At 34.6% G+C, this 27106-nt stretch overlaps 3 protein-coding genes across 5 annotated transcripts; 2 read left to right on the top strand and 1 right to left on the bottom strand.

The window, feature by feature from the left end:
• Positions 1-67: 67 nt before the first annotated feature.
• LOC105135483 (U-box domain-containing protein 11-like) lies at positions 68-3472 on the top strand. Of its 2 annotated transcripts, none has more exons than XM_011040366.1 (4): positions 68-806; positions 1375-1491; positions 1571-1978; positions 2103-3472. In XM_011040366.1, the coding sequence occupies exons 1-4, from the start codon at positions 480-482 to the stop codon at positions 3171-3173; spliced, it is 1923 nt and encodes a 640-aa protein (XP_011038668.1). In that variant the 5' UTR covers positions 68-479; the 3' UTR covers positions 3174-3472. The 2 variants fall into 2 exon arrangements, with proteins under 2 accessions (XP_011038668.1, XP_011038670.1); XM_011040368.1 differs by having other exon boundaries at positions 590-806; positions 1380-1491.
• Positions 3473-7869: 4397 nt separating this feature from the next.
• LOC105135482 (uncharacterized protein At1g66480-like) lies at positions 7870-10948 on the top strand. Its single transcript, XM_011040365.1, has 2 exons — positions 7870-8602; positions 10627-10948. The coding sequence occupies exons 1-2, from the start codon at positions 7976-7978 to the stop codon at positions 10687-10689; spliced, it is 690 nt and encodes a 229-aa protein (XP_011038667.1). The 5' UTR covers positions 7870-7975; the 3' UTR covers positions 10690-10948.
• Positions 10949-12200: 1252 nt separating this feature from the next.
• LOC105135481 (putative 1-phosphatidylinositol-3-phosphate 5-kinase FAB1C) lies at positions 12201-21405 on the bottom strand. 2 transcript variants are annotated; one of them, XM_011040364.1, is made up of 12 exons: positions 19865-21403; positions 18916-19713; positions 18652-18805; positions 18219-18563; positions 16475-17233; positions 16054-16385; positions 15814-15940; positions 15555-15719; positions 15207-15375; positions 13849-14888; positions 13433-13699; positions 12201-12740 (listed from the first exon to the last, which is right to left on the bottom strand). In XM_011040364.1, exons 1-12 carry the CDS (start codon positions 20404-20406, stop codon positions 12486-12488), a joined length of 4953 nt encoding a protein of 1650 aa, XP_011038666.1. In that variant the 5' UTR covers positions 20407-21403; the 3' UTR covers positions 12201-12485. The 2 variants fall into 2 exon arrangements, with proteins under 2 accessions (XP_011038666.1, XP_011038665.1); XM_011040363.1 differs by having other exon boundaries at positions 13849-15375; positions 19865-21405.
• Between the last annotated feature and the right edge of the window lie 5701 nt (positions 21406-27106).

Here is a 27106-nt window from a genome sequence, read left to right as displayed (position 1 = left end):
CCCCCCTGTCCTTTCCAGCCTGGCGACAACAATAATAATTCGAGTGATAAACACGACCACCTCATACATTCACACACAAAAACACAAAGAAAATGATAATCACAAAAGCTAAAACAAGACAGTGCTTCTCGTTGTGACTGTTTTTATTGTGATCCAATTCATAATATTCCACATCCAACGCCACCCCCCAACCTTTCCTCTTACACAACAGCAACGCAACTTGGTTCCGCGAATCTCTCTCTCTCTAAACTAAACGAAACTAAACAGTGTTGGTGTGCTTGTAATAAAATAAAATCCAATGCAACACACAACAACATTTCCTTTCCTGGTTTTTTCCTCAGCTTTGGACAGTTCACCCTTATTTCTCCACCTCTCTAAAATCTTATCTAAAAGCCCCTCCTCCTCCTAAATAAACCACACCTAACTCATTAGCTACCCCTACTAGCTGGCCTAATAGCTACCTCAGCCAACCTGCCAAAATGGCCGGCGGAGGGGAAAGCCTGGTCCCGTCCGTCATCCTTCTCGACCTTGTCCGCCAGATTTGTGTTGTGGGGACACCCGGTGCCGGCGATAAGAATAATAACAACAATGTTTTCAGAAAGGATTGCATGGATCTGGTGCGCAGGGTTTCTCTGTTGACACATTTTCTTGAAGAGATAAGTGGGCAATTAGGGAGTTTGAATGCGTTGGGTTCTTGTTCGACTTCGTCCAAGGAAATTAATTGGTCGTCGGATCTGGTTGCTGCTCTCCAGTCTGCTAAGAATCTCTTATCGCTTGCTGGGATTTTTCAATCCACTAATGATTCTGTATGCTTTCTTTTCTTTTCTTTTATTCTTGCTGCATTTTTTCGTAATTATTTTGGGAACTTGAAAGAAATTAGATAGGCTGGCCTAGAATGTTTGTTGGACATTTTCATCTTATGCCTGAACATTTTCCATTATGGTTGATCTTTTGGTTTTTGTCTTTTGAACCTAGTAGTGATCGAATCAAACAATGTTTTTAAATCAATTATTTGGGTAATTACCAGGGATAACAAATAATTACTAGGGATAACAAATAATTACCACACAATTTTGTACGGATGTATTTGAATATGATAGCAAAATCTTCCTTTTATGTAATTATGTTACTACTAAATTTTTATGATCTTCCTCTAAATGAATACGAGGAAGGCGGAGAATTGGTGATTGTTGCATGTGCTGATTCTTTGTCATGATGAAAACCAGTGTTTCAGGTGTTGATGATTGACACTGCAAGATTTCGGGCTTGGAAAATTTTTTTTGTTTGCCAAAATTATTTTGTGTTCATGCACATTCTCTTGAAAATGTGGTGAGGTACTTCTTCTGAAGTATTTTATATCTTGATCTAATTAAGGATAGTGCTGCCAAGAAAATTGCGACCCTCTTTCACAGCGTGACATGGAAACTGGAGAAGTCTTTGGCTAACATACCATACGATCAATTTGACATATCAGAGGAAGTGCAAGAACAGGTATGGGTCGATAAATGTGTGGTTTTCTCCTTTCTATTCTACTGGCCGAGCTTGGCTTTATCTATTGTTGCTCTTCCAGGTTGAATTGGTGAGGGCACAGTTGCGGAGAGCCACAGAAAGATATGGGTCAAAGAACTCAAGGGAGATTTCTTTTGCATTTGCCCAGCCGATTGAAAAGGATGTTGATCAATCACCAATGGGCAACAGGTTAACTAGAAGTCGGCATATTGAGAATAGTGGTGGTGTCAGTCATAAAGTTGCAGAAAACATTCAGACTGCAGTTTCAGGAAGTAATGGCTCAAAAGATCACTCTGCATATCAGGCGGTCAGTGAATTGAATGTTGTTGATGGAGGCGAGAAAGATTCTTTGGGTAACAAGAGTGGTGAAGACTTAAAGAAGCATGATACACTTAAAATCCCTGATGATTTTCTGTGCCCCATATCTCTTGAACTAATGAGGGATCCTGTTATTGTAGCTACAGGACAGGTGTAGTTGGCGATCTCAAATACCATAATTTCTATATTTCTTTAGCAAATATTGCATATAAATATCAAAAACTAACCTACCCTTTTATCCTTGTCTTCTGATTTTATCTCTTTTAATTCCGCAGACATATGAAAGGTCTTACATACAGAGATGGATAGATACCGGCAACTCAACATGTCCAAAAACACAGCAGAAGCTCGAACATTTGACATTGACCCCAAACTATGTTCTAAGAAGTTTAATAACTCAGTGGTGTGCAGAGCACAAGGTTGAGCAACCAACAGGGTTAGCAAATGGGAGGATAAAAAAAAGTGATGGATCGTTCCATGATGTTAGTGGGGACATTGCACCCATCCAGGCAATTGTCCGCAAGCTCTCAAGCCGATTGATTGAGGAGCGTAGAGCTGCAGTCTCTGAAGTCCGATCATTGTCCAAAAGAAGCACAGATAACAGAATACTGATAGCAGAAGCAGGAGCCATACCTGTTCTTGTCAACCTTTTAGCATCTGAAGATACGTCGATACAAGAAAATGCTGTTACTTCCATCCTTAACCTTTCTATATATGAAAATAACAAGGCACTGATAATGCTTGCTGGTGCGGTTCCTTCAATTGTCCAAGTTCTCAGAGCTGGGAGTGTGGAAGCAAGAGAGAACGCTGCAGCAACCCTTTTCAGCTTGTCACTTGCAGATGAGAACAAAATAATAATTGGTGCATCAGGAGCAATACCAGCTTTGGTGGAATTGCTTGAAAATGGAAGCACTAGAGGAAAGAAAGATGCTGCAACAGCCTTGTTCAATCTTTGCATTTATCAAGGGAATAAGGGCAGGGCTGTAAGGGCAGGGATCATCACAGCCTTATTAAAGATGCTTACAGACTCCAGAAACTGTATGGTTGACGAGGCATTGACTATTCTGTCAGTTCTAGCTAGCAACCAAGAAGCAAAGGTTGCTATAGTAAAAGCCAGCACTATACCTGTTCTGATAGATTTGTTGAGGACAGGACTGCCCCGCAACAAAGAGAATGCAGCAGCCATTTTGCTCTCCTTGTGCAAGAGAGATCCTGAGAATCTTGCCTGTATAAGTAGACTTGGTGCTGTCATACCTTTGACGGAGCTTGCTAAAAATGGTACAGAGAGGGCGAAGCGAAAGGCTACTTCAATGTTGGAACATCTTCGGAGGCTACAACAGAACTAACAGAGGTAGTTAACTGTATGGAGACGCATTTTTTATTTTTTTTATTTTTTATTTCTTAACCTTGTTCCCCTATTATTTTACAATGATTGCCGCACAATTTCATCATAGTGTGAAAACTGAGGATACGAGCATGAGATACAAAGCCATTCTCATTGCTCTCTGTGTATTGTTTCCTTTTTTATGTGTGTAAAAAAAAACAATTGATCGTGTTTTGTCATGGAAATTTTTACATTGCTTTCCTGTTTGATCTTTTAGCATGGGTCTGAACTGAAGCTTATGTTCATGCGCGATGTTTTTCATATTGCCAATGTCAAAAATAAACTGCCAATTTCGATTGTTTATTGCAAGCTTGGCAACTCTGTTCTGGGTGGTTCTTTGTTTTTTTTTTATATATATATATATATATATAATTTGAATGACATATTTTGGTTTCTGTCCTTTCTGGCTTTTATATAAATATATATAATTCAAAATATTAATTTAACATATATAATTTAAATTTAAATTCAAAGATAAACTAACTTTAAATTATTCAATTAAAAAATTATTCAATTAAAAAAAAAAGGGAATTGAATTGATATAATTTGATATCTTGGATGACTAATAACAATATAAACAATATAACTTAACTTAAAAAATTTTAAAGCGATATATTTGTTTAAACAATATTGAAACATGATATATTGGAGCGATATGGATAAACTTGAATTAATTATTTAAATCTGCGATCTAAATTATAAAATCATAATAACTTTAAATAAAAAGTTAAAAAAATTATAAAGTTTACCTCCTAATAAATTTATTGATAAATGATAAAATTAAAAAAAAATACAATATAAAAAAAAAGACATAATAAAATGATTGAAGTATCCTCGGGTTAACTTGTGGAATTCATAACTCGAATTATGAGAGTAAGATAATTTTATAAAAACAAACCGAAACAAATGACAAGGTTTAAAATATTTAAGATGTTGAATGATGAAATTGTAAAATAAAAATTAATTTAAAAAAATCGAGTTAACTGAGTTAATTTATCAAACTTGTGATATAGATTATAAGATAGAGATAAACATAAAAAAAAATCATAATAAATTATAAAGTTAAAAGCCAATAAATCAAGTGCTAAAAATTAAAATTAAAAAAATATATAAATTTTAAAAAAATTCTATTTGGTCAGAACTCTCCGGGGCAGAATTTCAATAAGTCAAGATTCTAAATGAGATTAACTTTTTTTCCAGTTTATTCTATTTTTCTGAACTACATCGAAATATATCTATCTTTCGAAATGAAATGAAAATGAACAAAATTGACAACATTAGTCTATTATTTATCCTGGTCGCATCACTAGTAGTAGTAGTTGTTAGGTATTGCATGCAGGGGGTAAAGACTAAATTTGGCAACGATTTTGAAGAAGCAATGTCTAATGAGTCAAAATAATTTTTGGCCCATACTGCCTCTTTTGCATTACAAGTGATGCCTTGGACACAGCAGGAGGATTAATCTTTGCATTTGTAAGGATAAATGTAAACGTTTTCTTTTATTTTCAGCAATTGATATGGGTTTATAGGCTGTGTTAAAAAAAGGGAATGCCTATAACTGTACCAATGGACTGCCCTGATTGCATTATTTCTGGGGTTTAGATCACAAGAACACAGGGGAAAATGGAAAAGAACCAGTTTTACCATGCATGTTATATGCTTTCAAGACTCTGAAACTACTTTCCAAGGTCCTCGTCAGGAACCCCATTTGCAACACTGTGAGCTCCATCGCGAATGGAAAGTTCTTGTCAGTTTATGAGTTCCTCGAGCAGAATAGGTCGTGAATTGTTTCGATTTGAGTTCCTTTACTGTTTTTCAGTTTGATTGAGTTAGTGTCGGTTATTATATATGAAACTAAAATACATGTGTCTTTCACTCTGCATGATCTCATGATCCATATTATGTAAAACTTTTTATTTTTTCAATTTATTCTTCAAGTATTTTTTTTTCCAATGATGCAGTTTTAGTTTTAATTAAAGATCAATTGAATTTGATTTTTTATAAAATAGTAAAAAAAAAAGACTTCAATAAAAAAACATCAAATATGAATGACATGTTCTAACTTTTTAAAAAATACATTCTAGTCCTTAAATTTAAAAAATAATATAAATTATATAATTTCACTACCTTAATATTTTTCAAGTTCAAGTTCATTTTTGTTAATTTTTAGTTCTTTTTATTAAAAAAAGACTTGAATAAAAGAAATATTGTAATAAACAAAATTTAACAAACTTTACTAAATAAATGCCTCATTTTATAAGATTACATATCTTGATTTACACATGTTTTTTAAAATTTCAAGTTCAATTTTTAGGTATTGTAATAATTATTTATTTATTCATTAGCACATATAGTTCTTAGTTAATTTAATTATATATATATATATAATTTGCACCTAAGTTTTTTGACAAATGATCAACAAATTAACGTAATAAATAGCTGAAACTTCTCCATTTATGATTAAAAAATGTAATAAAAATAATATTAAATTTAAATAAAAAGGAGACTGATAATTACATTTTAAACTTCTTAAAAAAGAAATTAAAAGATTATTGAACCCAAACAAAAACAAAAACAAAAACAAATCATCCAAAAAATTAAACAAAAACACCCTGTAATATTACAGGTAAAACTCTCATCAATTTATATCGTCTACAACTTTGACCCAGGTGGGAGAAAAGCAAGCGAGGGCATCAGAAAACGAGCCAAAAAGGTTTATGGTGCAGGTGCTGCCAGAAACAGGTGATAGATGACCATGAAATTCCTGGTGAGCTAGAAAGGTGAAGTATATGGTTCGATTTGTGTTGTTGACCGAAGAAAATAGGACCACGATCATGCAATGGTTGCTGTTTGAGATAAGTATGATGCTAACGTTTATGTCTCTGTTTTATCTATTTATTTCTTGTTGTCGAGCAAGGTGCGGATGCGTACTACTCAATGACTCTAGCTATCGTCTTCGTTTTCCATGTCTCTTCAACAACCATTTTTGTCATTTTTGCAAGATTCTCAGCTCGTGTTCACACTTAGTGTCTCGAGTAATTCTAGCTATTTCCTTTTCTTTTCTTAATTTCTTTGCTACTTGAGAACTAATTATACTAGTATTTTTCTTTTTTCTTTTTTTATTTTTCTCATAAAATACAAATATTTATTTTCCTGGTTAAAAAGTAGCCAATGAAACGGTATCTAGTCCATCTAATTATAGTGAAATGTGTTATATTACAATTCATATGCCTTTTAAATATAAAGATATTTTATGTATCACTTCACAACTTGAATTAAGATTTTTTTTATATAGGATTAAATTAAGTTAGGTCAATCAAAGAATCACAGATTCAAATCCTGTTATTCTTATTTTTTTTTATATAAAATTAAGATTTTCAGCAAAAATAAGTGGTATGTTTGTGTAGATTTTAAATCTTTATGGTATAATTTAGATAATACATAACACAATTCTTAACTGGAACAAAGTGATTTTATAAAATTTTTAGTGATTTAAATATAAAATTCTTTTCAAATCCTAGAATTTTAGAAATGAAAAATAATCTGAGAGATGAAAAAAGACTTATGGCTATAATAAATATTTAATTTTTTAATAATTATGAGTTTGAATTCCTTCAAAGTTATTAAAAACTTATATAATTATTAATTTTGGAATTTATAAAATTAATGAAAATATATACAAACTGATACAAAAGCTTTCATTAGTAATAAAAAAAAAATTTAATCCCCTAATCACTTTAAGGTTGGTTTGCCTAGAAACTTCATCCATACGGTATAGTATGGCAAAGAATATGGATGCAACCTGAAGCCCAGTCAAAACAAAACAACTGGTGTTAAAATTAAAGCCAGGTATATTTTGTCGGCGTTCATTTACGACAAGATGGGATGACTGTAGATTATTAAGCGTAAAATTTACCAGTTTAACGAGGACATGTTCAGAAGAAGGAACTTTGTTGAAGATACCCCTGAAAGAAATAGCCACGTCCAAGTTGATGAGCCGACAATCAATTTGGACTTGGCCCACGATTCACATTCAAGTTGCTTTAAATATAGTTATCTTACCTATTAAACGTGTTAATTAATTAAATTTGGTAAACAAAATTTTATGCATGCTAACTTTTTTTTTTAGATTAGCTTGGAAGACCAAAAATAAAAGAAAAGAAAGAGAGTTATGGTCTCCCTAAAAAATTATTTATCATCCAAAAAATTAGAAGAACTCGGCCATGATAAATTAGTGTATTCTTACCGAGTCAATTTTCACACGAATGGTGTTGAAACTCAACGAAAAGAATTGAAACAGCGCCGTGATTAACGTTAATTAATATTCGTTTCAAAGAACAAAACAAGAGTTTGATTATGTAATCGTGCTTATTTTTATCCACCCATCACGGGTATTTTGGAGGTTACTAGCTAGCTATCCAGCAATACATTTTCCATGGCACCTAAGCTGATATATATATATAAGCTGAAAAAAAAAAAAAAACCGTTTAGTTGGTATTTGGATAGAAAGCGAGACTAGACGCACTTTTCTCCATTTGTCAAACTTCGGCCTCTTTCAATTTAAAACCTTGCCTTCTTCATTGACTATAATATTAACAGCTACCCAAAAATCCATGCGTCCTTATCTCACACCCACCATACAGGCGCCCCTTTGTCAGCTTTATAATTCCTACTAATATAAAGTATACACTAAAGAGCATTGATCTCCTTGATTAAGGGGTTCATTTGTTCATTGTGTGTTCAAATTTAAGAGAGAAATTAAGTATGGGCAACAGTTTGGGATGGAAAAAGACTGCAAAAGTCATGAAGATAAGTGGTGAGACATTCAAGTTCAAGACACCAGTGAAGGCTGGGGAGGTAGTTAAGGACTATCCAGGGCATGTTTTGCTAGAATCAGAGGCCGTTAAGCATTATGGCATTAGGGCAAAGCCATTGGAAGCACACCAAGACTTGGTGCCAAAAAGGCTTTACTTCCTAGTAGAGCTACCAAATACTCCAACTGAGAAAGTTCCAAGAAGAGTTCGTTCAGGGATTACCATGAGTGCTGAAGACAGGCTCGAAAGCCTGATGCACTCTAGGAGATCAACATCTGATCTCTCGATAATGAAGCCTGCTAGCATTGCGGCCGAGGAGGCAAAAAGTGGTGCAATGAGGGTGAAGATGAGATTACCGAAGGCAGAAGTGGAGAGGTTGATGCAAGAAAGTAAAGATGAGACTGAGGCAGCTGCTAAGATTGTGGATCTCTGCATGGCAAACACTGCAGGTGGCAGCAATAATAGCTCTCGTGAGATTGCACAAAATGGTCAAGAGAGTGCGTTGTTGCAGCAACAAGTTCATTGGAAGAGTGGCCATGGGAGAGTCAGCAGCCAAGGTATCATCAAGGCACGTGAGGTATGTTCCTCTCGACATTAATCTTGATTTTGTGGCATGGTGTTTGTCTTTAACCCTCTCGACATTAGTTTTTTTTTTTTATATACACATATTTTTACGAACTCGAGGTCTCGATTAGAAGTTTTTTTTTTTTTTTTTTTTGGGGGGGGGGGGGATTTGACATTTTTTTGTTTCATGTCATGAGGTTTGATTACTTGCAAATGCTAACTCTTTCGAGCAACGGACCCAGTATAGATATAATAATAATAATAATAATTAAGTGGACGGGGGACTTTCCTGAGGTCGGTTAGCAGAATCTTTCAAGTTCTTAATTAAGGATCTAGCTAATTAATATTAACTTTTAATTGAAAGTTTGTGGCTTCATGTTGTTTGTGACTACATGTTGCGAGCCGGTTCTATTCATGTATTTTCAACCAAAATTTGACTTTCGTTCCGAACATTTTTTTTCCCTGTGAAACTACGCAATAAAATAGTGTACATGCTATAGACTTCTTAATTTGGGTAGAGAAGTTTGAGTTAAAATTAGAAAAGATCATTGGAGCGCAATATGATCGAGGTAGGCTTATTTTCTTGAGGTTTGGACTGAAACTTGTTGCTCCTATGATAACAATTCTGCTAATTCGACATTTTTCGGCTAGGGAATTAGATTAATAATTAAATGAGCTTGCTATAATTGACAATACATCTCAAGTATCACAGTGTTAAGCAGGTGTATAAATCAAGACAATATGTATTTCTTCGCTCAACATATGAGTTTCATGTTTGGGCTTGAGACCATGTGTTTTGTCTGGATCTTCAACGATCGACTCTTAATTTGTGGGCAATATGAACTTTAAGGACCTTAGTTCCACATGGCTTGTGTGTGCGTGTAGGTCGTAACGCCTTTTTTCTTAAGCAAACAAGCCAACGTTTCCAAGGACTTGGCTTCCTTACAATCAGCCTGATCTAGCAATGCAACAATGTTAAGTTTCAAGCAGTTAAAAACCTTTCCGGTTTTTAATAGAGGACATAACCTGCACAGTTTTTTATCTCTTAGAAAGAAAAACTATTTAATTATTACTTTATATATTACCTTTTCTTTCTTCTTCTACTTAATATTTCCATAATCCATTTTATTATTTTTTGAGGTTTTCATGACGATAGATGATGGTAAGGGCATAAAAAATACTGGGGTTGCACCTTTTAGCCTGACTCACATATAAAGAAAGTGCTTTTTTTTTTTTAATTTTAAATTGTTTTTTATTTGAAAAGGTTTTAAATTGATAATTTTTTAGATGTGTTTTAATAGGTTTGATATGTTAACATTAAAAATTAAAAAAAATCAAAAAATATTATTTTAATTTATTTTTAATTAAAAAAATACATTAAAACAGAGAGCCTCGGATTCCAGCTTTTTAAAGAATAAATAACTGCCAATATTTCACAAAATATGTTCGGTCAATTTTGACACCTCGTTTACCAACTCTAATTAATGGTCCAAAATTGCCGTGCCTAGTCAAAGACATTTTCGTTCATGGGAGAAAAGTTGGGTCTCGAACTGGTTTCCTGCATACAATATTGTTAGTATAATATAAATTGGTAGCGGTTTTTTAAAGAAAGTTGTTTAATGTATACTGACCACATATTGCTTTTTCTGTATATTTGAGAGAGAAATTAACCTAGCCATGTAAAACGACAGGCCTCTATTAATATAATAATATCACGGACTAAGAATTTTAAATTCCAAAGGCTAGCCTGTTGTTAATGGCGCCATGCATTACTTCTTAGTATTGTATATCACAGTCTCTCCAAACAAAATTCATATTGACTTGATTATCAAATGCAACTGGTCATTCTTTAATTTCTCCTTTTGGAACTTGTGAATATATACGTGCAGGCACGTTTGTGTATATATATATATATAAAAGAAGCCACAGATATTTGCATCTTCACTGAAAACAGTCTAAATATGTGAACCGTGAATCGATTAATATGCATGTTCTTTATTTATTTATTTATTTATTAATTTATTCAATGTTTTACAGAAGCGAGTGAGTTTCCTGCCAGTCAATGAAGGAGAGACGCAAATAGCTGTGGCTTCTTATTAGCAAATGATCCAAATATATATATATATAGTGGTCGTGAAGCAAAAGCAGTTTTATCTATACAGATTAATTATGAAGGTGGTCGAGAGAACATAACCTAGCTAATCGCATTTCCTCTACTTCAGCCCCTGCAGATTCTCACGGACCTCGTTCTTGTTTTTGTACATAGAACCAAGGAGCTTTGAGGTCTTGAGGATGTGCTTAGAGTACTGAGAGATGTAACCTTTGCCTGTAAATTATTTTACGAAAAATTCTGCAATGACTCCACGGTATATATACGTATATATAGCTTGAGTTTAATTTTTTTTTTTCTTAATTAAAATTACAAACTTATATTTTATAATTTTTGCAAACGATCACTTTTATTAGCAATAGAAATCATTCAGCAAGGTAAGTATAAAACAATACAAAAATGAAATTAATAAAATATATATCGTGAGAAAAATATTTTCTTTTTCAGTTTTAACTAGTGTTTATGCATATATCCTCGCATCAGTTTTTGTATATAAAAATTAAGTTCTCAAAATATTTCTAGTCCTTTCAATTTATGATGGAACTAAGAGATTCATAGTAATTTTATTTTCCGTAGTTTAATTTAGGTTTAATTCATAAGTGATGACCAATGTTAAACATTTTGGACTAATCCCTCAAAATATCAGGCACAGATTGAAATTACGTTTCAAAAAGCATTTTATAAAAATTTGGTTTTTTTTAATATTTTTAGATTATTTTGATATGTTGATATTAAAAATAAAAAAAATATTATTTAATACATTTTCAATCAAAAAACACTTTAAAAAATAACAACTACTGCACTTTTAAAAAACCTCTTTAATATATATATATGGAATCAAATAATTAATTTAAAAAAATCCAAAAATATATTTTATTTTTTAAAAGAAAATAAATATTTTTCAGTGCAAATAAGTTAATATAAATCTAATATCTTCACGTTTTGGGTAAACCGAATGACTGTTTAGAAGAAAGGAAAATAACAAGTAAAATTACAATAATGTTCATATTTTTTGAACTCTCATCTAAAATTCTAAAATAACCAAATACTCATTTTTTTTCTTTTAAATTATCAAAATATAAAGAACAAAAATACTCACAAATAAATATTACCTAAATTTTTATATAAACCAAACATACAAGTTTTTTTTTTTTAAATTATTTAAACCCACAATTTAAGACAAAAACAACATTCAACTTGAGAAGAATTAAATTTAACACTTTGAGGTGAACACTGAAAAACTCATTTTGAGGACTTTCTGCACCCCATCTTAGTTTGAAGGCTTGTAAAGCTTCCCTTTCAATAAACAGTCCACCAACAACTGCAATGTTTCCCTAAATGTCAGGTAGAGATCATATCATGCTATTACCTAACACATGGACATTAAAAATCATATCACTTCTCATGTCTTAAAGATATTGGAAACATTTTCTTTCTAACATAAGAGAGAATCTGAATAAGAGAATGTCTAAATTGATTTTGACTTTTACCGACAAGGATATCAAGTTTACCAGCTATTCTTGCCATCAAAGGAAAAGGATCATAGTACAAAGTATATTTGAGGTTTCTTCTTCGAGGTGACAATTGCACATGTATAAAAAGATGTACAAAGACCTCTCTACAAGGAATTTCTATTCCCTCGTATACAAGATTTCACCCAAAAAAACAAAAGGAAAAAACATTGCTGGGACTGGATTGCATCCTTCCCCCTCATCTCTCTAACTATAATCCTATTGCCTTATTAATGAACAAATGATTATGAATGAAAAGAATGCAATGATTCAGTTCATGAAGACCATTGATCAGGAACTGTGAGAAAGTATGAAGTCATTGCTTTTCGGAATCTTTTCTTGTATTGTTTTGGAGAAACAATTGTTGGGGAAGCATTTTTTGGACCGCCGAGGATTCCAGATGCCTTGACCCACGTCTCCAAATGCTTGTCCCATGTGTACTGTCTCATGAAATCAATGATACCTAAAACCAGCTCCTTCCGCTCATCATCCACTCCAACGAGCAAAGAGTAGTCCATAACATCAACAGACTGGAAAAGCACAGCGAAATGGGAAAAACAATTATAAGAAAGATATCGATGGAATGCCCAAAAAAGTTAATCATTTCCTAGCTCAAGCAAGATAATAAATTAGAGAGAGAAAATGGTTGGCAGGGTTCTCAAAACAAAAGAAGAGGAAAAAAGAACGAAAGTATCTAAACAGCGAAACTGAAAATAACTTTTAGGTTTCCAACTTTTCAAGTGATGCAGCCATGACTTCATAACGGCAAACATCATTCTGTTTTCAAGCCAATCATGACTTATTTCAGTTTTGTCAATTAAAAGCGAGACTTTGGAAACCTTTTAATGCAAATTTCTAGCTAGAAAAGTACAAGGTTCCAAGTGCTTAATATTAAATATCACCAAAAGAAAACCATAACGCTTTTTTTAATTAACACGTTAACTGAAAACCTTGATTGCTTGAAACAAATCATGTAATTATCTAAAGAAATAAAGAACGTCTCAATTAATGAACGGAGAGGGGAAGGTGATAGTTCATGCAAACAAAAGTCCAGGTCTTTCAGGCCGCTACTGCTTTTAGATTTGAATTTCAGAAACTGAATATTCTAAGCTTGTTGCAATTACTGAAAAAATCAAAACACAACCATAAATGAGTATAAAAGACCAAATGCGAAAAAACCTTTTCATGTTTACAGTGGTAAGATGCTAAACAAAAAGCTTACCGCTAAAAATGATGTGTCATTCCATATAGCTCTCTCAAGGCTTCTCTTTGCCTTACTTCCAAGAAATATGGGATCTGTACGCAGTGTTTCCACCAGATTCATATCAAGTAAGACCTTGTTGGGCCCAGATGTGTCTGGATTATAGCGGGATCGAGAAGAGCCCTTAAGATCATAAACTCTAGCAATATTTCTGTTAAAAAAGAGGTTTTCCATCACCATTAAATCCATTTTTGTTTCCTTGCCACCTCCCAAGTGCTTTACAGTAACCTGCCACCAAACTAATCAGGTAAGAATCACCAGAAATCACATGTACTCCACCCCTACACCCAATATCCCCTACCCATGCATGTAGTACCCAGTATCCCCTACCTATGCATGTAGTATATTCTCATAAAAGCAAAGGACGAAAGTCTAACCTGATAAATACCAAGAATTTTTGCTAAGCAAGTTGGGCTCCCTGATTTGAGAGAATCAGTCAGATACTTGAAATATTCCAGTGCAAATTCCTCAAAGGACTCCAACTCGGTCTTTTTTATTTGTTTTATGATGAATCTCTCATCCAATGACTTGGCAAAGTATACATTGCTTTTCCCTCCTTGAGCACTCCACTTCTGGCAGCGACTCAGTGAACGAACAAAATCTACATCACTAGGGCAGCATTTCTTCCGAAGAGAGTCAAACTGCTTCGCAAAATAACAAGTAACAGAAAACTTCACTTTGCCTCCAGCAAAGGAAGAATCATCCCCATAAGAAATTGTCAGATGTGGAGATTTTTTTGAAACCATAAACAAGTTACCCAAGGATGATGAAGGATCTTCAGACCCATAACCTCCATAACTGATATGATCCAAGTCCACAGAACCAAAAGACTGCCAGGCTGTAAAAGAGGAAGCTGCAGAAGCTTCTTTACTCCGCTCAAATGTACTCCAGATTCCTCCATTCTCATTTGAACTATCAGTAACCCAATCCTCATATTCCTTGGAACTGAGGGCATATGAAACTACACTTGCAGGATCATTGTCATACACACCTATAACTATATCACTGCTGGTCCTCATTGGTAGCAGTAACCGAGCTCCTCCAGCCATATTAGCAGCAGAAGAGATCAAGGTGCCCGTGGAATTGGGAATTAAATTCAACTTCTGTGCTTCCAGTGGCAATGTCTGGGAATAAGTCCTCATCACTGAAACAGGATCTCTCAGCATACTCCTGTAGTCTCCAGATGCATGGAATGATCTGATAGTTGACAAATGCAATGAAGGAGGCAACCCTTTCTGAATCCTTTCTTGGACTCTCAATGCAGAATCAAAAGAATGAACTCTCAATGGTGCCATCATCCTTCTAAAAGGAGGATTATCATACAAATTTGGCTGCCTGACAGACCCAGGTTGGAATCCATCTGCCTCTGCCTGCGGTGCATGTAGAGGTTGAACTTTAATTGGAAGTTGATTGGTACCTGTCCATGCAGAATCAATTCTGTCAGAGAGATTGGATGCATGGGAAGGGATGTCATTAAAGAATGTCTTATTCACAGTTTCCCCATCTGCGTGCACTTCATCCTCTGTGTTATGATGAAGTGGCAGCAATGAATGCTCAGGTAAAAAAATTTCGAAGGAAGGACTTGTTTCTTTCTTCTCTGACTGAAAATCATTCCAAACAATCTCTTTTGATTTTGAATACCCAGAGATATTTTCTTCATGATCACGGTCAAACTTGCTATCCTTGCAAAATATATCATTTCTGAAATCTTTGAGCTCAGTATAAGACACCCCACCTTCTTTAGCCTTAATGAGAGAATTTGTTTTAAGGACAGAGTCCAGTGAAAAAAGCTTCTGATCCCAAACATGAGAACCAATTAGAAGAGCACGTCTTAAGCGATTGAGTTCTAAAATGTCAACGACAGTCTGATCTGAACTCTCCATAACAGCCAGTTGTAGCATGACCTGTTATCAAGGGGACTGATTAGAAGATTCATCACTTGAAATTTGAAAACATTATGCACAAGGATAAACAGGGTGACAACAACATTAGACGATAAATGTCAGATGATAATGCTCTAAAGATCTAAAGAACTAACACTAACTTTCCAAGGGAATGATCTAATAACTAAGCATGTGCTTACATTGTAATCATCCTTTTCCTTCAAGAGTTGATCTTTCAGCTCCATGATGTAACTCTGTAACTCATTGGTATCTGACAATTCACCTCCAAAATATTTACTTCTCTGTTCCATGCTGTCAAGCACACCAGATATCTCACCATAGAAGGTTTCCATTTTGCCCAAGAGCTGTGTAAAATAGAAAAAAGGTTCAAAATATCAGTTCCACATTAGATCAGTCCAATAAACCAATTTAAAGCAAGCCTGGATTCTTAAAAAGCACCTCAGATGCCTCTTTCCTTATCCACTCATGCTGAATGGTGCTGTTGAATTCAAGCACTGAAGGTGGCAAATGGACATTCAAAATATCAATAGGGGAGTACCGGAAGAACGCAACCATGCTCCCAAACCTGTGAGAGGAGACTTTTCCGTGATTACCAACAACACAGGAGAGAAGAACAACAACAACAGCTACAGCAGCAGCAGCAACAATAATAATAATTCCATGACTACAAAAATTTACCCATAGAATCTAAGACAGTCTCTCTGCAATGAATGACCACAGGGTGCAACACGATTGGCAGTTGCGTGGTTTGAAAAGCTCAGTTCCAAAAACTTTCCAAAAGAAAGTCCCCAGGCAGCAGCTGACATAACAACTCTATGAGTTGCTGGCGGGACTCCATCTATGTGAGCACACCTTAGGCATCGGTGCCACATCCATATCTTACCATCACGTTCTCCAGGTAGTTTTACAGAAGAAAGGGATCTAACATTGATTGTAAGATTGCCCTGCTGATGAGTGAAACACAGAACATGTGCTTCAGCTAGCTCCTTACATGACTTACAGCATGATTTCTGGTGACAGCAAACCCATTAAAATATAAGCTTCAGATATGTAACAGGTGTCATACAAGAAAGGACAAACAAAACCTATGACAAGTCACCTGATTAAACAGATCATCACGAAGATATCTTCCAAGTGGCTTATCAAAAGATCCATAGAATTTTATGCGCAGAAGCCGTGAGCGTTCGCATACAGTTCCTTTCAGCACACAACGGCTTGAAAATGATACTAATATGCTCTGGTATGTGTCAGTGGCAGAGAAGTATTCACTGGAAACTTCATCTTCATCAATCTTCTCAGGTTGTACTAACTCACGAGCCTCCAAATGTTGCCCCCCCTCTTGAGCCATCATATCTTGTAGTTCTGGTAGTGAAAGACTATTGATACCAGGAGGAGGCACAACAGAAATCTTTAGACCCTCACATTGACTTATGGAAAATGAATCCAATCTTCCCACATCCGACACTAAATCACCAAGGTATGCCATAGAGAGTTCATTTCCGGACTTACAAGTGACAGAATGTGGAGATAAGGGAGGAATGACACCAGCATCAAGGTCCCCAGTCAACGATTCTGATCCTTCATGCTCTGGTTTAACACCCAGTGATCCATCATTATCTTGAGCAGACAAAGCAACTTCAGCATGGTGAGTTATTGGAGATATAACTGAAATGGATTCATCTGCTGCTGTCCTCTCAGGAATAGCAATCAAGGGTCTAACTGTCTGCTTAGGAAGACTTGCACCCTCATCAGCAAGGAAAGAAGTCTCAAGGGACAAGTGATAGGCAGCAAAAACAGCATATTGAATAACATGCTTAACCTTCTTTAGCTCTTCACGACATGTACCCCTCAGCAGGACCTAAAATATGGACCACACAAACCTAATAAGAAATCAAAACCAAATTCTGAAACTTTTCTCTTCGCAAATCTTAAGATGACAATGTAGGGTCATAAAGCAATTATGAGAGAATTACAGTGAGACAAAATGGTGGCATGTAGCTTGTCTGCATCAGAGTAATCAACAGAAAAATGAACATAAAAGCAACTTTTTGGGTGTTTGAAGAAGTATTTTAAATATGAAGATCCAAACTTAAACTTGTAGCAAATTGCTTCAAAAGTATGATGCAACTCTCATGTGACAATGAAGCAGAATTAGTCCATGCATGACTAAACCGTTCAAAATTAACAAATCATTAACCAACATGACGAAAGCAGCATACTTCCTTTTCTCACTTATTCAATGCATCAACAGTCTACACATAGTTGACAACAAAATGCCCGGGAAGTGCAGCATTTATCCTTGAGCCCTGCAGCATAGGACAGCCGAAATATGTAGCAGACATCTTATTTTTTCTCAGTGCCATGGTCCACAAAACCCCAGTAATATGGCTTGCACCTAAATGGACAAAAGTTCAGAGAGAGAAGTTCCTATCTAGGAAACTCGTGCACTTGCTCAAGTTGACTAGGTATCAGATTCTTCCACAAGAGTATATATAAAGAAATCTTAAACCAAAAACAGGTCACATTCTCTCCCTAACTATTCTCGTTGAAGGAATCTACCAAAGATGTTAAATTATATGGAACGCACAAAGCTGAATGTTTAATAGATCGTGGACAATATTGACTTTATGCAACTGAATGCATTGCTACACAAGTTTAGAGCGCAAGCAAACACAAGCCAAAGAAACCTTCATTTCCAGAGATTGAAAAGGGGTAAAATTCAATGCACAGACCAGTAATGACAATTTGAGTTGACAAGGTGCATCTCTATGTATTTTAGAACCTAATCAAGCCAAATGCAAATTCAATGAAAACTAACAATAATTTAGGGTTTGATTACAAACCGTGCAACCTAAACGCCTTGGACACCCTTCAAAAAACATCAATGTTTTAGATGGCTTTTTGTTGAACTGATTGCTAGTCTCATGTTCTTCAAACACTCTCTCTACCCTGAATAGTTCGCAGTGTCCCAGTCGTGTGGTAGAAATATTCTCAAACGATGGAATAATATAAGCACCAGTGCACTGAGCTATACGTGCCAGTAAAGGCCTTTTCACATTAAGCACCAAGGAAATTTCCTTTCCCAATAGATATTCTTGGGCAAATGGAGATACGCTTTTCTCAACCAGAAGAACATTTGGGCGAAGAGCCTCTATTTTCGACATGATCAGCTTGAGATGATCATTTTCCTGCATCAAAGATTAATGTTTAAATCCCCATCCCAATAAATCTTGAAATCTTCTTAAAGCTAAAGAAATTTACACACGACAAATGTACCTTTTGCACTAATGTATTGAAAGATGCCAGCTGATTCACAACACTTTGATATTCAAGCGCTCCTCCTAGAAGAAGTAATCTGGGATTTTTGTATTGTGTGGTCATGCGCTTGTGCTTTATATTTTTTGTACAAACTACCCCCTTTACAAGAGTGCTGCAAGCGCAAAAGATATCCACAGCTTAAAAAGAAATGGCATTATTTGCATGAAAATGGCGTGGAGAGTTTGGAGATAAACCACCTGCAGAACATAAAGAAAAGCATACCTATCACTTGGATTTCCTGATGCTATACATTTAACCTTTACATAGTCAACCGGATCCATACTGCCTCCTCTGCTGGTATCTGGTTTTACAAAATTCGCAGCTTGCCATGCAATTGTTGTGACTATGTCAAGCCATTCTTCATTGGTTTCCTCCTTGCTGGCTTTGATACCTTCTCCCTGTAAAAGCTGCGCTACAAGAGCCCTAAAATGCCCCTGTATCACAGCTTTAAGAGGGTCCTTGTTAATCTCATTCTGATTTTCCTTTGATGGAAACGTACAAGAGAGGCTACTACTTGGTAAGAAAATTGCAGAAGAATCCCCGATATCATCATCTTCGTCATCATATGTGAAGAAACTACTCTCTGTTTCGTCATTTTCATCCTCGGGGGGTGGGGGAAACCAGATAAGACCATTGCTTTCAAAATCCAGTGGCTTTTGGGACTTGTCATAGTGATCCCTCAACACTGACACATCATCAGAGTAATCATCAGCATTCTCTGGATCCTCGGTCCTTTTATCAGGCCTTCTTAAAATTACCATATTTTCTTTATCAAAGGGACCGTCACTTTGAGACAATGAGCTTCCTTCTCGCCCCCTCTGTACAGTATGCCCAACTCTATAGGAACTAAAATCAATCCTAGACGGGCTGTCTAAAGGACTCGATCCCACTGACTTACAATTGCAAAACTCAAGCCTGGCACTAACACTAGTTGAATCTATACCCGAAATATCATGAGAGTACTCACTCAATGGGCTGTAAAAGAGCTTCCCAGAATCCCCTGCTTCGTCCTCATCACTCCTGCATTATTGAATACATACATGTAGAGATCCATCAGCTACGGAGAAAAAAAAATACAGATAAGGGAAAACTGACACCATACTAAAAAATACAGGTATAGCATGTAAATTCTAATCAAACAATAGGGTGCGGGGTGCTTGAGAATTATTACCTGCTTGATGAACGACGAACAGAAACGGGAGACGGGTGAGCACTAAAAGAAGTCATACTCCTGGAGGTTATTGTATTAGGAGAAAACCCACAATCCCTGGATTCAAGATAGTGGGCAAGATGATCACTCTGGATCGATGCAGCATCAAAAGAAGGTGAAGGTGGCTCGGGGCTCCCTCTTGGAGAGTCAGTAGGATGTACTTTCTCATTATTCTTCCTTCCACCATCACGTTTCACAGTAACCCCATTACAAAACTTACAGTATTTGATAACCTCCCCAAAATCACCGTTGCAGTTCACAACATTAGATTGGTACCCTCTCATACAATTGAAACATGACCACTTACCACAACTTTGGCAACGGTATCCGTTAGAAAACTGGTTATTATTTGAATCACACTCACTACACATGTTGACGGTATCGTTATTAGACATCTCGAAGTTAGCAGACAAACAAGATGGTGAAAGATCACTTGCTCCCCAAGAAATCCAAGACCTAACTTTGTGTAGTAGATAGAATAGAGAAGAATCAGGTATTCCCATAGAAAGCAAAACCAATCCAATTTAAATCACGACACCCCACTACTAAAAGAAAACTCTTCTTTGACTTTAGGAGAATTTAGAGGGAATTTGGAAAGATAATCAAGAAATGAACTGAGTTGACTAAAGTTGAAACCCCCGCAAGAAGGAAAAAAAGGTGGGACTGATTAATTTGTATGATATTTTGACATTTTAAATGTAATTAAGAAGAAATCAAGAAAGAAAGGAGAAAGAAATTAAGAAAATCCTCCGAGAATCACAAAATATATCCAGGGAGGGGTATGGAATCCTAACAACAAGAAAAATAATAGCCACTCACAAATCTGACACCTGTTTACCAGTATTTACACCACAATTAAAGTTAACATCATTATAGCAACAAAAAAGATCCCCTTAAACAGCAGCAGCAAAAGGAAGCACAAGAAATATTTTACTAACTGATACCTGATCCATCAAGAATGCATCCGCAGATCGATTCAAGCATATGAAGAAAAAGAATCAAAATCCAAGAAAACAGCGACAGAGTTAGATACTGGGCAAAATGAGGATCAAAAGTAGAAATAGGAGGAGTACGGAGAAGGAGGAGGAGGACGAATTGTCAGATTTATTTTTAATAATATTTTGTGCACGCATCTCGATTAATAATAATATTACTAATTCTCTTCTCTTATTCTGCACTTCTTCTGCTATCTATCACTATTACTTCTCCTAGCAACACCACCACCTTCTCTCCTTGCCTTTCTTCTTTTTCTTGTTATTATTATCCTCTCTCCACTTTCTTTAATAAAAATGGTGCTGCATGTGTCTCTCCTCTTTTCTTTTGTTTTCTTTTTTCTTTTTTCTTTCAAGAACTTAAAGTAAAGGTAGCCCACCCTCTCTCTCTGAATACTCTCTCTCTGTTCAAGTCTGTTCAAGTACTTGGAATTTGGATTTTGGATTAGGGTTTATAATAATATTGGTTGTAATTTGTCTCTCTTCTCTTATTGGGTGGCTGTGGCAGGGGGTACCTGCACTTCAAGATTTCTCTGTTCATTGGTCAGCATCCCTGTGTGATTATTTAGATTTAATTAAATAAATAGAGAATCTCCTCCTTTTGTTTTTTTCTTTAATTTTGCTGGGTTGCTGAGTTTAGGATAATATTTTTATATACAATTGAAGTTAAGAAATTGCAGCTCTCGCTCACGCACCACGTCAGCAACGACACATATAACACTGGTAATAAAATAATTAGGGCGGAAGAAATTGTTTCGTGGGTTTTTAGTCTTGTGAAGGTCGGTTTGGCTTAAGGGGGTGTTTGCCTCTCATCATAATTAGGAGGGAAGAAACCGTTCGTGGACCTCTAGTCTTTTAGAGGTCCGTTTGGTTTAAAGCGGTTTGTTTATTATTACGATAGTCTTCGCCATTTAAAAATTATAGGTTTTTTGTAATTCCGAAAAATTTATATTTAGTTAAAATTATTAAAAAATAGATTTTTACATGTAAAATAAATAAAAAAATAAATTTTCATAAATAAAAAATAAATTATTTTAGCCTTTACAGCATCTAGTTTGAAAAAAAATTGTTTGTGGATCAATTGCGAAAAGTATAGATTATTTGATAAGAAACGATGTTTTCTTTATGGAGTAGGAAAAAAGCATGAACTATGTCATTACCAAACTATATAAAAAACCACAAATGAGGCTTAAATGTGTGTACTTTTTTTTTTTTTTTAAATGTGTGTACTTGCATATGGTTGTGGTTGCTAGTTGCTACATTGATTGAGGTTGTGGATTTTGTTGCATCTTTAATTGTATTGTTTGAAAATTGGATAAAAGAGATGTTGAATTGTCAAAATTGATAGGAAGAAAAATCATTTCAATCCCCTTTTACATCCCTGCCCACATTCCTCCTAGCAAACAGAGCCTTGTGATTTTCATATAATCACTATTTTATGAAAATTTAATTTTGTTATATTATTTTGATGAATTGATATAAAAAATAATTTAAAAAAATTAAAAATATATATTATTGAAATATATATTTTAAATAAAAAATAATTTAAAAACACAATCTAAGATATCCTAAATACTCTTATAGAAGAAGGATTGTTACGGTTTTTCATCAAGTGAAAAGAAGTATAATAAAGGGAGATTTCTTTCTCCCGTCGGGTTAATTACCGTCCCGTGCTTTTCTCGATGCGCGTGTGTTTCACTCTTCTTTGACAATATCTAGAATGCGCACGTTTTGGTGGCTGATAGTTTTCTCCAATGGGTCAAATTTACACCTGGGTTTGGTTTTAATGAATCTTCTACGGCTTGAATTGAATTATCCAAGTCCAACTTTTAATTTATTTTCGATATTTTGTTTAAATTAATGCACTGCCATTTCACAAGTTACTATTTACAGTCCAGCATTTAAGGCTTGTCTCCAAAAGCCATAATAAATAAATAAAGATTTACATGATCTGATGTTGTAAAATAGAATCTACATGACCCTCAAACAACACAACTATATATATATATATATAGACACACACACACACACACGAATCTTAAATCTCCAACTGCACGCTCCTTACGCACCAAGAATCACATTCTGATCCAGCGGGGGAAAAAAATCACGAGATCAAGATTGTGTATCGACGAGCCCCGTCGTTTCTTGGTAAAAGAGAGTAATGTTGGTGTTAACTGAACACACAGATTTAAACCTCGAATGCTCGAAATTGGACTTTAAGGCTTGTTTATCCAGGGGGGGCTGGTTTGGTGAGAAAACATCTGCAAAGATGCCAAGAGTATGCCGAAGGGGAGGCTTTTTTGCCCACATTTTTTCCCTTTTCATGTGCTTTATCATGTTGTTTGTTGACGTCGTCTTTGATGATCCATAATTAAAGAGAGAGAGAGAGAGAGAGAGCAGCAGCATCTCCACACAAGAACAGTAATTGATGGGATGATCAGTAGAGTACAAGCCGCCCCCCTTTAGACAATTCTCCATCATCATCATCATCCATGACTCATTTCCATGTGAGGCTTATGTTCTGTTTTGTTGGATTACTTTTGGATGGTTTTTTTAATTTATTTTTCGTAGTCATGGTCGCTTTGCTCTTGTCAAATTCAGGGTTCGAAAGGCCCCCACTCTTGCCTTACCTCTGCCCTAAGATTTGAAAAGGCCTTCCGTTTACTAATTGCTCCTTGCCTAGATTTATTCTAAGCCCAGAAAATCCTCAAAATCATGCTGGTAATCTTAATGGTCAAATATTTGCCATTCGGATAATGCTTGAAAAATGCTCATTTAAAACCTATGTATATGACATGACCCACATGGAATCTCAGGATTGATAAAGAGTATTTGTTTAAGCACGATGATTTAATGGTGTCATCATCAACCCACTCAGAGAACAAAATTAGCCTTCTAAGCCAAAAGGTTAAACAAGCACAGTTTTACACGGTCTTATCATTGATTTTCTTAAAAAAAACAAATATATCATGGAAATCTTTTTTAACGGATTTATCTGTAATTAAAAGGGTGCAATTAATTAATTTATTGAGTTTTAATAGGTTGTGTTAATTGTAACAATGCAATTTAAAATATTCACATGCAATTTATTTATTTTTTTGTTTTGTTAATGATGACTATGGGCATTGTCTTAATATGGTCTTAAAAATATAAAATAAATCATCAATTTAATTAGTAAAAATCATGATATTAATCATAAAACTGACATAATCTAATAAAAATTAAATTAAAAAAATTATAAAGGTAATTTTTAATCGATTTAATATTAAATAGTAAAATAAAAAATAAAAATCAAGAAAATAAAAAATTGAAGTAAATCAATTAACTCTAAACATGCAACAAGAATCATAAAATTAAAATAATTATATAAAAAATAAATTGTAAAAAAATCATAAAACTTGATTTGATGTTGAATAATAAAAAGAATATATATTTTATAAAATATATAAAAAAACAAAAATAAAAAAGCATTCCAGTGAATAGTATATCTGTGAGGAGGTGCAGTAAACGTGCCATCTCTTTTGTTTTTTTTATTAATCTTTGTTAATCACGCTCTCAATCTTTTCACTGACTAGTCGGTAAATATCTCATCATGCTCACGAGATTAGCAAAGCAAGATGCTAGTCTGACAAGGCATGCTATGTTGTGCGGAAATTGATATGTGTTTGCTTGCAGATGACAAATCAAGAGGTCGTAATTAGATGGGATATGGACTTGTATATTATTGGTCTGGTTGCTGCTCTTTCTTTCTCTGTGAAAGTTCAAGCCCTCCTTTTAACTGCAGTCTTCAAAAGTTAGCGGTGCGATCGCTAAAGTTCAAATCCTCTTGAACCCTTCAAGTTATCATGGTCTCTTGTTTACCTTTCCTTTTTGCCCTTTAGGTTTTAATAACTATTACCAAAAAAAAAATGGTTATTTCTTAATAGACATTACTGCTACAACTTCCCCATCCTGGAACACGTACTATAGAATCGTAGTAGGGCTATTAAACCTATTGTACAGACTACAGACGGTCCTCCAAAGGAGCCCACGGCTGTGAGGTAGCCTAGGCCATCCCGCGGACAAGCTACGGAAGCAGGGTCATGTCATCTCTTGTTTCACGCTTCCTTGAGGAGGAGAATCGTTGTCAACCGAAAGTAGCCAGCCACCTCAAGAACAAGATCCCAAAATGCTCAGAGAGTCTTCTCATACAGTACCATTCAGTTTATGTTGGGTTTTAGATTGACGGTAATGGATCAATGTTCATCTCTTTTAGCGAGCTTTCGCTTTGCAGGTGAAAAGAAAAACTGAAGGCTTACTCTTAACTTCGTTTTAAAGATTTGTGTTGGTCCGGTGGATGGCAGAATAATTAAAGTGTCAGAGAGGGAAAAACTTGACAAAAGAAACCATTTTTTAAGTAATCATTATTGGTTTAAGGAATGTTTAAAAGTAATAATAATAATTATTTTTTAAAGTGTTTTTATTATAAAATATATTAAAATAATATTTTTATTATTATTTAAAAATTATTTTTAATATATTGATATTAAAAATAATATAAAAATATTAAAAACATATTAATTTAAAATATGAGATACAGCACATTGGTGATTGAGATCAAACTTTGAAATACTGAAGCTAGAGGGAAATTCAATTTGAATGACTTGATTTTATTCCTTGTAACGTATATAAAATTATCTAACCCGTGTGAGACAACATAAACTCTATTTATTATTTACATATCAAATAATAATAATAATAATAATAATAAATTTCAATCCCGATTGCAATGGCAGTATTAATTGCCCGAGCCACCCATCCATTAAAAAGAAAACGAGATACTTATGGCGACAAAAATATTCTGCACGTTCGACAGTCGATACTGACTCCTTAATATCCTTGATTAAGAGGCACTGTCTATACCGATGGGGACATATATACGTGATGATTTTCTAAGATTTAATATGGTTAATAATAAATTACTCAAATGTTCTTTTTATTTTTATTTTCATATAGTTTAGAGAGTACATAATTCATGATGAAAGTTCTAGTACTTGATAAATAATTTTTTTGATGGGATTTATAAATTCTCCAATAACAAAGTTAATAAATTTAAATGAAGATTATAATAAATAAAAAAAGATTTTTAAATTTCAACATAGAAAAATATTTGTTTTTATTTTTGTACAATAGATGATCTAAAAAATAAGGTATAAATGCTTGTATAAAAAAAAATTGTTTTGATGAAATGGAAAAGCTGCAGAGCTGATTTTGATGGCATTAATGAAATATAAAAATTTATGATATATAGTTAATAAGAGAGAAATAAGTTTTATAAATCATTAATAAAAAAAACATTTTGTATGTTTTTAGCTATAAAATGATGATTATACATGAATAATTCATACTAAATAGGTTTAAGATAGAACGTATTATCTTAATATGGATATCTAATGATCTTCATAGCAACAGGGTTTGACTCTTTGTCAAAAGAGACGAGTCTGTCAGCTTATTTAACGTTGATTTGAGCTCAGCATGATCAATTGACAGGTCTCTTTGTCTATTATGATGATTTAATGGGTAGATTAAGCAATAATAGACTAGCCCTAAATTTCCTTAATCTATGTTGCATTATTATTTTAATTTTAGTACTATTGTTATCAATCAATGAATCGCAGTTCAATTTGCATTAATTAACACCGTTATTCACCTTAAAAAGTCTTTGAATTCGAATTTCTTTTTTATATACAAAAATAGAGATCAACACACATTTTCACCACTTAGACGGGGGCATGCATGCATCATCGATAACCAAATTCAAGACTCGAACCAGAGGGGAAAGAACAATCAGCTTTAATTTTTCCTTCTGCTACGAGATACGCATAACTTTTACAGTAACCTGTTTATAACTAACAGCTACCTCAGTACTGTGGTAGATGGTTGTGCTTTTACTGCCCTACGTTTTCCCATCTTCCCTGTCAGTGTCCAAATCCAGTTGTGACGATTCACGAAGAAATTATGAGCAAGCCTCGCCAACTGCTAGCTGGCTAGCACAACCCAAATAATTGCGAGGCAGCGGCTTGCTATAGGGCAGTAATGGCTATTAATTTCCCGGCAGAGGCTTGAACAAAACCAATTTTCTTTTCGTGATTTTGCAAGCAAGATATGACATGCTTAAAATAGGGTTAGCCGAAGCTGTTTCCATGGCAGGGCACCAAGACTCAACAAAAAC

This window comes from Populus euphratica, unplaced genomic scaffold, assembly GCF_000495115.2.
Source record: "Populus euphratica unplaced genomic scaffold, PopEup_1.0 scaffold123.1, whole genome shotgun sequence".
Lineage (NCBI taxonomy): Eukaryota > Viridiplantae > Streptophyta > Magnoliopsida > Malpighiales > Salicaceae > Populus > Populus euphratica.
This window is presented reverse-complemented; position numbering and strand designations above follow the sequence as displayed.

What these genes read in the sequence shown, in the direction of transcription:
- LOC105135481 (XM_011040363.1), bottom strand. Translation starts at nt 20,406, where the DNA reads ATGGGAATACCTGATTCTTCTCTATTCTATCTACTACACAAAGTTAGG. An exon ending in CAAGGCGTTTAGGTTGCACG is followed by an intron (nt 17,234 to 18,218) that starts GTTTGTAATCAA and finishes TCCATATTTTAG; the next exon opens with GTCCTGCTGAGGGGTACATG. An exon ending in AGGAAAAGGATGATTACAAT is followed by an intron (nt 15,376 to 15,554) that starts GTAAGCACATGC and finishes CCTTGATAACAG; the next exon opens with GTCATGCTACAACTGGCTGT.
- LOC105135482 (XM_011040365.1), top strand. Translation starts at nt 7,976, where the DNA reads ATGGGCAACAGTTTGGGATGGAAAAAGACTGCAAAAGTCATGAAGATA. An exon ending in GTATCATCAAGGCACGTGAG is followed by an intron (nt 8,603 to 10,626) that starts GTATGTTCCTCT and finishes AATGTTTTACAG; the next exon opens with AAGCGAGTGAGTTTCCTGCC.
- LOC105135483 (XM_011040366.1), top strand. Translation starts at nt 480, where the DNA reads ATGGCCGGCGGAGGGGAAAGCCTGGTCCCGTCCGTCATCCTTCTCGAC. An exon ending in TTCAATCCACTAATGATTCT is followed by an intron (nt 807 to 1,374) that starts GTATGCTTTCTT and finishes GATCTAATTAAG; the next exon opens with GATAGTGCTGCCAAGAAAAT. An exon ending in CAGAGGAAGTGCAAGAACAG is followed by an intron (nt 1,492 to 1,570) that starts GTATGGGTCGAT and finishes TTGCTCTTCCAG; the next exon opens with GTTGAATTGGTGAGGGCACA.